The sequence below is a fragment of the Acomys russatus genome, chromosome 27, assembly GCF_903995435.1.
Source record: "Acomys russatus chromosome 27, mAcoRus1.1, whole genome shotgun sequence".
Lineage (NCBI taxonomy): Eukaryota > Metazoa > Chordata > Mammalia > Rodentia > Muridae > Acomys > Acomys russatus.
The window spans coordinates 48000890-48014558 of NC_067163.1; the positions used below are offsets into that span (position 1 = coordinate 48000890).

The following is a 13669-nucleotide window of genomic DNA, read 5'->3' on the forward strand; positions in this document are numbered from 1 at the left end:
ATTTAAAGTATGTACAGGAACACCTGGAAGGCAGAATCTTCCAAGTCAGGTCGCCGCCCCATGACTTCTCCTTGCTACACTCCTGCAGGCCAGTTCCAGCAGACAGGGCCGAAACAGCTCTGCAGGGAAAAACAGCTGGAACTCCATCCTGTCTTTCCAACTGCTCTAAGTCCCTTTACTCTACAGGAGTAGAGTGGCCCGATGGCAGCTCAGTCCCACAACCATTTCAGGGCTGGAGAGCCCAGACATTGTGGGATTCTTTCTATATTCCAGTGTGTCACACATTCAAGAATATGTAAAAGGTAGTATTTTAAAAAATCAGTTCTATTTTTAATTGAATTTTGCTGCTGTACTAAGATGGCTAAACCACAACAAACTAAGTACCACCAGCTCTGAAAGGACTATAGTTAACTACTCAATGATACTAACTTCTCTTCCCATTATTTTCTACAAGGAATGAATCGAGGAAGGTACACACACTACACTTCGCTCTCTATGACTTGGTGTAGCATCAGCCACATTGACGCTGAATGAGCTACACCTGGTCAGAAACATTTTCACAGAACCATCACCTGCTCAGCCCCTGGGGAGGCCTTGCCTAGGCAGCTACTGAGAATCACAGGCCCAGGAGACGACACACCTTTCTGCCAATGCCTAATAACAAGACCCCGTGGGATGCTTCCAGTTCCTTCAGTGGGAAAGGCAAATGGACAAAGGAATAACGAGATGCCTTCCAGGTCTGATCCCCCATAAGTCTGCTGGGTTCTCTTTTTACTGGTTACCATTTATCCAATGGCTTGACATGAGAAATGAGCAAAAATGCTTCGTAGGTCTGGCATTTAACTGTAAATGGAATCTGTCATAATGAAAAGTCTCTTAGAGGGCTGTGTTGCTTCTCTAACTGTTCTCTTCAGTCTGGGAACCCCAGGGATCAGACTTACTAGAGGTCAACAGAGGCACATACTCCCAGCTCGGTCACAGCAGACCCTCTTTGCTCAGGTTTATTGTAGAATCCCCTCACTTACTGCACTGCCTGTTTCTTATAAACCAGGGGAAACAGAGGGAATGGGACGGTTTCTAAAGAGCTAGGTGCCTTAGGACAAATGGTCTTGGCACATCCACACAAAAGAGCTATAGGCACATGGCCTTGTTTCTGATAAATGTAGGGCGATACTTCAGGCCAAAGCTCTCCTCAGATAAAAGAGGAAGTTGAGCAATTTCATACAGTGAGTATGGAGGCACCTGCCTGTAAGCTCAGCTCTTGGGAGACAGAGCAGGAAGATCAGGAGTTCAAAGGGAGCCTCAGTAACATAGTGAGTTCCCAGAGTATGCCACATGAGACCTTTCCGCAAAAAAGCCAGATTCAGAGGTAGGGGTGGAGGGAGGGCGATAGAGAGAGACAGAGATAGGGGCAAGGAGAAACACGAAGACTGGGAGAGGAAGTGGGGGGGTTGGCTGATTGGTTGTAATGGGCTTGATGGCACATGCGTGTGATCTCAGTACTTAAGAGACAGGCGTTAGGACACAGTGGGATTCTGTCTAAAAAAAAAAAAAATCAAACTGAAGACACTGGAGCATCGTAGCTATGCCACACGCCTTATGAGAACAGAGTCCAATACTGACCCTAGGGAATGGAGGTGATCTGATCCAACCCCCAGACCTGGCATTAACATGCAGAGACCACTCATGCCCAGAGACTGAAATGTCCACAGCAGGGCAGAGGAAAACATAGTCTCAAATTGTCTATCAAACCAGAAGAATGGCTTCTTCAAGTGATAGGAAGTTCCTTCAAGACGAGAGGGCAGCCACAAAACAGTCATGGCTTGGGCTTGATAGATCGCTCAGAGGTCCTGAGTTCAATTCCCAGCAACCACATGGTGGCTCACAACCATCTATAATGTGATCTGATGCCCTCTTCTGGCCTTCAGGTTTACATGCATGCAGAGCGCTGTATACATAATAATAAATAAATAAATCTTAAAAAAAAAAATAGTCATAGCTTACTGGGCTGGTACAGAGCTGAGGCCTAATCTGCCGCTGCTACTGGGTGGCACAGAGCTTGACAGATCCTTAGTACAGTTTCCACAGGCACAAATCAGTGTAGCTTTTCCATTAATTTTTATGAACAAGAGCTCCTGTTACAGGATGTAAGCCCTGAGAAGGGCCACCCCTAGAAGAATTTCAAAGCCAAAGCTAAGAAGGGACATTGTCTCCATTAAGATGACCAAGGTGGGGCTGGAGAGATGGCTCAGAGGTTAAGAGCACTGTCTGTTCTTCCAAAGGTTTTGAGTTCAATTCCCAGCAACCACACGGTGGCTCACAACCATCTATAATGAGATCTGGTGCCCTCTTCTGGCATGCAGGCACACATGGGGGCAGAGTACGATATAAATAATAAATAAATGAAATCGTAAAAAAAAAAAAAAAGATGCCTAAGGTGATGACCACAGGTGACCTGAAAGATGACTCTGATTAAGTTCTATATTAGCAGGTACTAGGGTGGGAAATTTATACGGGGCTTGGCTGCCACCTGGAGGTAAGATTTGGTAGCATTTTAGTGGTGGAACTGTCTGTGCCCTCCCACTCCACGAATCGATAGTTGGCTTCTTTGTAGCAGAAAATGCTTCCTTTTGTACCAGCAAAATGAAGGCTCAAACAAACAAACAAACAAAAAACTGGAAAGAATTTTTTCCCTCAGGCGGGCTCTCTGACTCACCTTTCATCAGGAGGAGCCTGTTATCCTATCATTACTATAGGAAACTACTTTGGGACTTACACACTCATTTCTACTATATTGTTTCCGTTTGGGATTTAAGAAAAAGCCAGATGGCAGACATGGAACCCATGCAATCACTGCTACTCCCCGCCTAAGGCTAGCTACAGCAGTGGCTGTGTTCATAACGACCTATCTATATCCCAAGCATTACACTAAGCCTTACACTTAGAATAAAAAGAAATTCTGTTTTCTATTCCTGCTTTGTCTCTGGGGATCTGGCAAACTCTGCAGTCAGATTTCAGTAGGGAGAGAGTAAAGATAGGGCGTTTTAGCTTGCTCTTTGCCAACATTTACTGCCTTTAAATTTTTATTTCAAATTTTTGTTTGTTTATGTATGGGTGCGCCTGCATGTTAAGATGCGCACGCGGAGGTCAGAGTACAACTTGTGGGAGTCAGTTATCTCCTTTTCCTCTGCGGATTCCTGAGCCAGTTTCAAGCCCTCATGGTTGGTGATAACGTCCTTTCCTAGCTAAGCCCTCTACCTCACCAGTATCACCCTAAGACAAGGCCTCACGGATCCCAGGCTGGCCTCAAAGTCAGTGTTCAATGGCGGATGACAGCCCTCTGCCAAAGGAGCTACACCCCCAAGCCTACATTTCCTCATTCTGAAACCTGCTATGAAAGAGGTGCTAACTTTGCCCTTAGTCATTTCACGCTCCACCAAATCTCGTCAGTACCCGCATGGTATCTGCCTACAAGGTTTTACTGTGCCTTTGTAAATAACTCATCTATTTTAAAGAATTTTAAGGTTTTCCGTGTGAGAATAGGAGCAATAGATGATTTGCAGTAAGAAAGCTGAGAGAAGAGACAAACAATCTGTTGCCTGGGGCGAGGGCAGCTAAACCACTATGTAATTTTCCAGTTGAGTTCATGGCCCCTTATTTATCCGTTTTAATATATAAGGGAATTGTGGCAGTTTCAGTGAGAATGGCCCCCATAGGCTCATTTATTATTATTATTATTATTATTATTATTATTATTATCATCATCATCATCATCATCATCATCATCATTACTATATATACATACATATATATATATGTATATATATATATATATTTTTTTTTTTTGTTTTGTTTTGTTTTGTTTTGTTTTCGAAACAGGTTTCTCTGTGTAGCCTTGACTGTCCTGGACTCACTCTGTAGACCAGGTTGGCCTCGAACTCCCAGCAATCCACCTGCCTCTGCCTCCCAAGTGCTGGGATTAAAGGCGTGCGCCACCACCACCTGTCCTAGGCTCATATATTTGAATACTGAGTTCCCAGTTAGTGGAACTAGTTGGGAAGGCTTAGGAGGTGTGGCTTTGTTGGAGGAGGCGTGCCACTGGGGGTGGGCGATCCGGTTTTAAAACCCCATACCAGGTCCAGTCTCTGTTTCAGCCTCCTGCTTGTGGGTCAGATGTGAGCTCTCAACTATTGCTCTGGCACCATGCCTGCCTGCCTGACCACATCCATGGCCTGGCCACCATGAGGAACACAGACTCTGGCACTCTGGAAACACGTGGTCCAGATTAAATGCTTTCTCTTCTTAAATTGGTCACGGTGTTCTGTCACAGTTACAGAAGAGTAACTAAGGTAGCCGTGTATAGTTTCCCTTTCTCACTAGATGTATTTAAAGGACTGTTTCTTAATTTTATGTTTAGTCGTTCTAAAACACTAAGTATGTACTCAACCAAAACCCATCCAGGTAACACTGAGCTGAAATGGGGCTTAGTTGGGTGGTAAGAGTTTGGGCTTGGGAGTCAGGCAGACAGAGGTTTCACCTCAGTTTAGTGACTGTGTGGAAATAACGTGAGCTGCATAAATGGCAGGGCAGGCCGCCTTCTTCATTATGGAAAGGCCCGCAGAGATTTTACTGATGAGAATTTCAAGCAGCTGCATTTCCGTAATAGTTGATTGCCACTCGGCTGCTGGTGTGGTGTCTAAAGGGTGGGGTGGTGTAAAGGGAGGGCTATCCGATGTTACTAGAAACTCCTGGGTATGTGGGCTTGGGAGCTCGCTGTCATGGGAGAGTGTGCCCAAGTGCAGCCTGTGGGTGGCGGAGACGCTCAGGTGACACTCACGCGGGGGTGACGCCCTTGGGCAGCCCCAGGGCGTTGACAGCGACTGGCGGTGGCTGCGAGGGCAGCAGAGAGCTGAGGAAGGCTGCGGGCGTCTGGCCAGGACTGAAGCGGGCAGGCGAGGCACAGTGCGCGGTGGAGCTGGGCAACGGCGGAGGCGGCGGTGGCAACGGGAACACGTCGGGCACCGGGAAGGCCGCGGAGGGGCTGAAGACTGGAGGCGGCGGAGGAGGTGGCGAGGGAGAGGACGGGCCCCACATGGCCTCGGGCTCCACGAAGGGCGGCCCAGGCGCACGGCCGAAAGGCCTGGGCGTTGGGGACAGAGGCGATGGCAGGCTGGAGGAGCTGGGGCTGGAGGCCGGCGTGGCCAGCCCAGAGGCTGGACCCAGGTTCTGCGCCGCAATGAACTGCTTGGGGCGGGCATAGTTGAAGGAGCCGGAGGACTGCATGGTGGAGGTGCGGGAAGCCAGCGCGCTCATGGGCTCCGAGGGCACCGGCGACGCGCAGGCCGCGAGCTCAGGGAAGGCGGGCGGTGGCGGTGGGAAGGGCGGCGACGGGGGTGCGCTGCTGCCGCTGCTGCTGCTGTTGCAAGGGACACCCGGGGGCGCCGGGGTCCAGGCGCCCGCCTCCTGTTCCAGGCGCACTTGGTTCTGCAGCTGCTGAAGCTTCAGAGGATCCCTGGGGACACAGAGAGAAAAGCGACAGCTTCAGAGAAAGGGCGCCTCCCAGGTGGAGAGATGTACATGCCTATACCCAGTTTCTCATGGGCTGTCTGACCTGAAGTGGACCCGGGATATGGCACAAGTTATCACAGTGAAAGGGGTTGCTGATCCACAAAGCAGGGAGTGGTAAAGACAAGGGCTTAACTCCATGGGAGGGGCTGCGGGGCTGGCTCAGTGTTTCTGAGCTGACACCAAGTATTGCTCTTGCTGAGGACCAGGTTAGGTTCCCAGACCAATGGCCTGTAACCACTTTCAGGGGAATCAGTTGCCCTCTTCTGGCCTCCGAGACCACTGCACTCACTTGCACAACTCGCCACGCACCTGTACATAATTAAAAAACTAAACTAAACTAAACTAAACTAAACTAAACTAAACTAAACTAAACTCCATGTAAGATGAGCCAGACGAGTTTGCTGATTGTAATGAAGTTGTTGTCTGATTTCCAACAGTCATGTTGTAACAGAAGAATCATTAGGGGGGAAAAGATTTGGAGATGAGTTCCCAAGCCATTTGTAGACAAAAAAAAAAAAAAAAAAATTGGTCAAAAAATTTCATCAGAACAAGAAAGCTAAAATTAAAAACAAAAACCACTTGAAATTATTTTTATAGATCCCAGTTAGTCAGCTTTGCCTCCTTCACTGTTGTCAACTCAATATTTAATTCCAGCACTCGGGAGGCAGAGGCAGACTGATCTCTGTGAGTTCGAGGCCAGTATAGTCTACAACCAAGGCAGAGAGACCCGGTCTCGAAAACCAACCAACCAACCAAACAAAGAAAAAAGGATGCAAAGGAGTGTTGTCTTTATGATGTGGGGGAAAGGTGGCAGGAGGATTGAAGATTTGTGAGGCAGGGGGGTTGAAGATGATTTGAGGGCATGCTGGGCTACAGAGCAAGAACCTGTCTCAAAAACAAAAACAAGAACAAAAGAAAACAAAAAAAAAAAACCCCCACAAAAAACCCGAAAAAACAAATACAAACAAACAAACAAACAAACAAAAAAAAAACCAAAAATAAGCTGGGGATGCTGGCTCATACCTGTAACCCCAGAAAGAATCCAAATCCCAGCAGGAAAGATGAAGAGTTCAAAGCTACCCTGAGCTATAGTGAGATTTGTTTTCATAGGTGTACAGGTGGTTTTGCCTGCATGTATACCTGTGTACCTCCTGTGTGCTGGGCCATCTTTTCAGTTGAATTTTGATTAAAAAAAAAAATAGAAGTCACTGAAGTCACTGAGCAGCTAGAACCCCATTCTTTTTTTCTTTTTAATTTTCTTTTTAATTTTTTTCTTTTTATTTTATTAATTTATTCTTGTTACATCTCAATGGTTATCCAATCCCTTGTATCCTCCCATTCTTCCCTCCCTCCCATTTTCCCCTTATTCCCCTCCCCTATGACTGTTCCTGAGGGGGATTACCTCCCCCTATATATGCTCATAGGGTATCAAGTCTATTCTTGGTAACCTGCTGTCCTTCCTCTGAGTACCAGCAGGTCTCCCCCTCCAGGGGACGTGGTCAAATATGAGGCACCAGATTACGTGTGAGAGTCATATCCCACTCTCCACTCAACTGTGGAGAATGTAGAACCCCATTCTTTTACTAAAAATTTTTGTTTTCATTAATTGTACATCTGCTTTGCTTAGTCGGGTCAGCATAGCAGCTGCTGGCTCAAAGGAATTTCAGAAGAAGTTGGCTCTGAACAGGCAGATCAACCAGGTATAGTTCCACAAAGACAGAATTTTTATGCTCAGCTTTAAACGTTGAAAAAAAAATTGGAGTGAAGGAGGGGTAGGTGGCTTATGGATAAATACTTTGGGGCACCAGACATGAGCATTCAAGTTGAGATCCCCAGAACCCACACTGAAGTTGGGCACACTTGTAATCACAGCAGTCAGAAGGCAGAGACAAGCGGTCCCCAAGGCAAGATAGCAAACTAACCAGGAGAACAGTGAGCTAACCAGGCTTAGCCAAAGACCTTCCCTTAACATTTACTATAGAGAGCAATAGAAGGAGACATCATATATCCTCCTCTGCCCCCCCCCACACACATACACCTTGCACTCATACACACATTCGATCTCGCATACAACACACACACACACACACACACACACACACACACACACATACACATAAAAGAAAATGCCAAAGCAGTTTTTGTTTGTTTATTTATATCCCCAGGCATTTAATCTTCAAAAATGAAGGATCCATAAACTCAAAGCAATAAAAAGAATGGAAGGCGCAGGCAAAGACGCTGGAGGTTTGTTGTCAGGTGTCATTAGATGTGGGAGCATCCCAAACTCTAACCTTCTTCCTGTGCCTTTGACCATCATCCGGTAGAATGATTGCACTAATATCCATGGGATGGCAAAGAAGTATTTTTTTGAGAACTAAAAGCAGCAAAGGGGAGACGGTTCTCAAAGCTTCATCTGTGCCAGGCATCAAAGATTCTTAATAACAAAGGACTTTGAGGCATCCTACTGAACTTAATTTGAGTGTTTTAAAAGCAGCCACGGCCGCTGCTAAGACTTGCCACTCCCATGAAGCTCCAGATGTCTGTGTGGTTTGGTAGACTGTCCAGCACATGTGCTCCCACTTCGAGTGTTTAGGACCAGACTAGGAATAGAACTTGTAAAAGCCACCCACCAGCTCCAGAAACCATGGCCCAGCTGTCTTGTTCTGATTTCCACAAAGCCCTTTCCACATCTTCTGCTCTGCCTAGCTCCCCATGCTTCGGAGCTATGGGGTACTCCCCCACGCTCTTCAGCTGACAATGCGCCTGGTGGCGTTTGCCATAGGCACTGCTCCCTACTCTGCCAGCCTTATGCTTGACAACGGCAGGAGAGCCCCAGATGTGTCTGCAGATAACTTCAGTGTGGCCTGCATCAGCAAAAAGCTGGGTGGGGCTGGGCCTGTTCCAGAGACCGCAGGCCTTCTATCAAGGATGAGGGACGGCTTCCTAGAACCACCTACGTTGGCGTTGATTCTCTTCATAAAGCCAATCTTGCTCAAAGAAGAACTAGATGGTCTCTTTCTGCTTCCTGACTGCAAACACAAAGTGGCCAGCTGTCTTAAGCCCCACTGCCATGAGTTTTCTGCCACAATAGTCTACTTTTAGAAAAAAAAAAAAAAAAAAAAAAAAAAGCTACAACATTTGCTAATCCCAAATGGCCTTAGAGCTGCCAAGGGACCCCTCAGAATAACATAGTGATTTGGTTACTTATATATTAGAATAGATATGAAGAACTTGGCCAGGACTGTTCTCCCATTTTCCAGTGCTCCAGCCTGGGGTTAAGAGCATAATGCGCAGGAAACAGAGGCAGGAACAAGGAAGCCAAGACACTGACTATGAATCTTCAAGTGCCCGACTTGATTCCTGCTTGAACCACAGTTTTTTATTCAAGCTCTTAAATGGAGTGGACACCAGAATTCTGAGTTAATGAAAAGCATACTGTTAAAACCACCCCTCTCTATTTTCATTAGGTAAATTTTTGTGGAAGTTGATTTTCACAGAGAGAAAGCAAAAGGAATCAAAGACACCAGAAACCTAAATCTGCTTTGGAAATTACTCATAAGTTGTTTGTCATTAAAAAAAAAATTGGCTTGTCTGGTTTCGACACTTCTTTATCCTGTTAGTTTTTCTCTGAAAATGAAACTACAACCAACCTTTTTTTTTGGACGTCCTGCTTATGCAAGAAAAACCTGGGCCACAAGCTTCCAAAAAGCCTTAGTCACGACCATGGTTTCAATGCCACCGTGCTGAAGTCCTTGGCTATACACAACCGGTCCATCTGATGCTCCCCAGCTTCTATTTTGTTCCTCTTCTCACCACACCCCCAATTCAAAAAGCCTAAGAACTTCCCCACTCTTAATACACCCTACAGTTCTCAAAGTTTCAATACTTCGGGAAATAAATCCACCCAGAGTTTCTGTTAAACGCCCGTCATGGTCCATTTACAAATGGGAGAAGAGGTAGGGCTAGGTGCCCTAGGCTAGAGCCAGTTCAGAAAATGTGTCTGCCCTTTGATTCATTCACGACACCTGTTGTTCCAGCATAGATGACACTTGACGTTCGATGTAATTTAAAAAAAATCTGGGGTCGTATTTCCTTCTCAACATCTTTCGTCCCTTTATGGCTTCTTGCAGGAAAAGTAACCAAGATCACTGGGTTTTGACAGTCAAATTTGTTTTCGTGTGAGAGGCTAGCTGGCCCACAAAATCTTGCACTGGGCCTTTCCTCTCCCAGGGCTCAGTAATAACAAGATTTGCCCAAAGATGTGCAATTGTTGCTCCCTCACCTTTGGTTCTCTGGAGAACTGATGCCCAAGTTCAAGATAAATGACAAGAAAAAGAAACTTCTGGAAGACAACTTTTATGTACATTGGAAAATCCCACTGTATCTCCTGGGAGCAGTGTCTGCCCAGTAAGAATTAAGCTGTCCTCTGTTTACACTGATAAAGATGGAGTATTCATAACCATCAGGAGAAATCATCAGATCACAGGGCTGGAAAACATGTGTGATTTAGAAATAAATAAGTTTCTTATAAGTTTTCTTGCATTTTTTGACTGCATACCCATAAGCCATTGCAAGATGAAGTGCTGCATCTCCTTTGGACCCATAAACTCCGCTGGTTTATAAGCACTTTTGAATGCAATACAGGGAGTGCAGTTTCCATCCTCCCCTGGTACCCAGCCAAGGATTGCACATAGTAGGTAGATATATCACTGCCAAGGATGACAGAGAACATTTCTGACCACAGCTCTTTGTCCTTCTGAAGTCATGTGACACTAGGAGGAGGGCTGTGGACTCCTAGTGGAGAATTTCGGTGAATTTCACAGTGAAGACAGAGTTTTGAATCAGAGCCCTGGGTATTCCCCAAATCTATTTTTTTTCCCCCTCAGATGAAACTAGTTCAGTATCCAGAGATGAGAACGTATTAATTCTGAGAACCTATGAATAGATGGACCATAAATCCATGGAGGCCTGAATTTAAGAGTTTTCATTAAATTCCTGTGCTAGTGTCTCACCAATCTTATTTTTGTCCCATTACATATGCCCCAATCTATGGCTTCATATCACGGGTCCACTCCTCAAGGGTTAACATATAGCAGCTTGGTCTGCTTAGCACAGTGTCATTATTGGCAAAGATAAAAGGTATAAAGATCACAATCCTGAGAAAGTTCGTTTACACAATTAATCTGGAAATTATAAAAAAATATATATATATGTGTGTATATGAAGATGCTATAATGAAATCCACCAGTTTGTATGTTAACTTAAAAAATTAATTTCAAGAAGAGCAAGAAGGGGGAAACTAGCCAGATGAGATCATATTACTTGGCCTAAAGGGGGTTGTAAGTTTGAAAGTAATTATGAATTCAAATACATTCCCTTAAGAATGGGAGAATGAGCATAAAGATGTGAGCTCTGTATAAAACACCACATAAGAGGATGGTAGGATCAATTAAAAGCGACCCCTCCTTGGGAATGAGTATGTATGCATTTAACATGTATTGCCAAACAGCATGGGCCTCTCCACAATGTCCCATTCTTTGATCTTTAATTCACTCTGGGACTCCTGTAAGTTTTGTTGATTCTAGACAGAGCTGAACACAATTAATTTATACAGGATGGTTCAAGGGAGAAGAAGTGGCTGAGCAAAACTCAGCACAGGACTTCAGTTGCTTTTAGAGAGACCTGGCTGTCACACTTAGAATAATAAGAACCATGCTTGGCTCCACAATAGAAGGACAGAAGCCTTGTGTCTCAATTCATAAAGTTGATCGATCTCTGTTTGAAGTCATTCCCTGTACAGAAGAGAAGGAGAGAGAGAGAGAGAGAGAGAGAGAGAGAGAGAGAGAGAGAGAGAGAGAGCATAATTGATTCCCAGTTCATAATCCTGGGAATTCTGGGAAAAGCAAAGGGTGGCTTCATCTCTCCTGTAAAGCAAAGAGTAAAACTAAGAGGCTGGGGAACTGTGGTCCATCAAGCATGGAAACCGAATCCTGCAGCTGGCTCCTGAGAGATGGAGAATTTTCATCTAGATCTGTGCAGATGCAATTCCCGCTAGGACAACATGGCCAGGTGGGCTCAATGGAGGCTGCAGCATCTGCTCCAGTATGTTTATAACCTCACCAAGGGATCCGGGGTTGTTCCCTGCAGACTATACAAGATACGGATGGGCTTTGTGGATGCCTGCAGTCACAGGATGCCTGATGAGGCACACCACGTGGACCACTGGTGCTCAGCCTCGTTGGGGGGTGGAGGTGGCGGGGAGGGGGGGGGAGCCGGAATGCGGGTTCAGGTTGTGGAGCTTTAACTAGGCATCACCGCAAACCTCCTGACATGATTTTCATTTCTCCTGCTTCAAAGGCCAGTGAAAACAGCAGGAAGATATTAGCTGTTGATTCTTATAAAAACTATGCTAATTTAGTGGACATTAAAGGACCACGAGCTGTTCCCAATTGAAAAAACGCATGCTATTAACTCATAACACCAGATGCAGTATGCTTTTGAACAAGTCTGTTTGCTAACCTTTTTGGTCAATGCTTGAGGCAGAATCACTGATCTCGTGTCTAATTGAAACACCAAAGAAAACTCCCTGTGTGACACATGTGGAGGACCTTTCAGATCTCAAGCATAGCATTTCCAAGAGCTTTTGAAGAACCAGAGTGGAAGAGAGAATAATTAACTCGTTGTCTTCCAACAGAACAAAGAATTGGGCAGACTTTAAGACTTGGGGATGGTGAATATTTCCTGAGCTTCCTGCTGTAGAGGCTTCCACTACGTTTCCCATGGTTTCCATCTCAGCCACATGGAGGAGACGTAAACCAGTGGTGTGCAGTCAGGGTTTGTAAGAACGGCTTATAACCTACCGAGGGCCAAGGGTCATGTCTTTCAAAAACAAATCATCATTCCTCACTCACTCAAATGTCTTTACGAAACAGCAATTCTCCCGCTGTCCTGCCGCACCCCTCCCCTTCCCCCCCTTTGAAGCGTTTCCTCTACAACGCCTTCGCCACTACCCACAGACAGCCTACTAAATAAATATTTGCTGAACTTAATGAAAGTCCCCAGATGTGTCTGTTCCGCCGAGCTGGATGGCACTCAGCCACACACAGCTGCCGCTTTGGACGGAAGCAACCTTAGAGACAAAGCCGCCACCACACAGACTATCTACAAGGGAGAGCACAGAGTCAGCAAAGAGGAAGAGAAGCGGTCCAGTACTTTCATTCTTGTGGCCCATGCGCATTTATGGGAGACTGTTCCTATCCTATCCTTGTGGGGGAATATTATTTAAAATTTAAAGTGGAAATTCATAAATGTAAGATACGGTATTTTGGTATCTCATAACCTGGTCTGGTCAGTTCTTTAAGATTTAGTCAGTGGCTGGGGATGGCAGCGCAAGCCTTTAATCCCAGCACTTGGGAGGCAGAGGCAGGCAGACAGCTGTGCATCCTAGGCCAGTCTGGTCTACAGGGCAGAGAAACCCTGTCTCCAAAAACAAAAACAAAATCAAAACAAGACAAACCCACCACAACAACCATCACTGGAAAGAAACTCATTTGAAGGCAGCGACTGAACAAGGAAATGAGTCCCAGTTGGCATCTATTAGCATGCCCCCTGACAAGTGCACACACACACAAGCAAATGCTGTAAGTCATAAAGTCCTTCCAGCGAAAGCTGTCCCTTGTCCAACCCTAAACTCAACACACAGCCCAAGGTGGCTTTCCCAACTTCTAGACTGCCCACTTCTTGTGTTCAGGATTGGATAAGGCCCTGCCGTGCCGTGCCCCTCTGGAGGGACTCTGTGACTTACAGTATCCAAGAGGCTTATGAGCCTGGTTTAATAAACCTTTCACAAGGTCATGTATGCTGCCCTACTGGATGTAAAGGTCATGCTATGCTGTTCGGCCGTCCTCCTGTCCCACTGCCTCTCTCCGTGGCAAGTGTCTCTCCTGCCCCTTTCTTGATGCCCTCTTGTCTCCTGTAGTCACTGACACAGCCATGCTTTGTTTCCTGTTTCTGACCGTGGCTTTATTTCTTTCTCTGGTTCATTCCCATGCTCCCTAAATCTGGGGATCTTTCCAAGATTTAAGCAGTTTCCTGACACTGA

At 45.8% G+C, this 13669-nt stretch overlaps 1 protein-coding gene across 1 annotated transcript in view; it reads right to left on the reverse strand.

The window, feature by feature from the left end:
- Palld (palladin, cytoskeletal associated protein) overlaps positions 1-13669 on the reverse strand; it is a 446518-nt gene that overhangs the window by 33547 nt on the left and 399302 nt on the right. The window contains exon 11 of the mRNA XM_051169959.1: positions 4838-5512. Coding sequence (XP_051025916.1) covers positions 4838-5512 — 675 coding nt within the window. The remainder of the gene's footprint in view (positions 1-4837; positions 5513-13669) is intronic.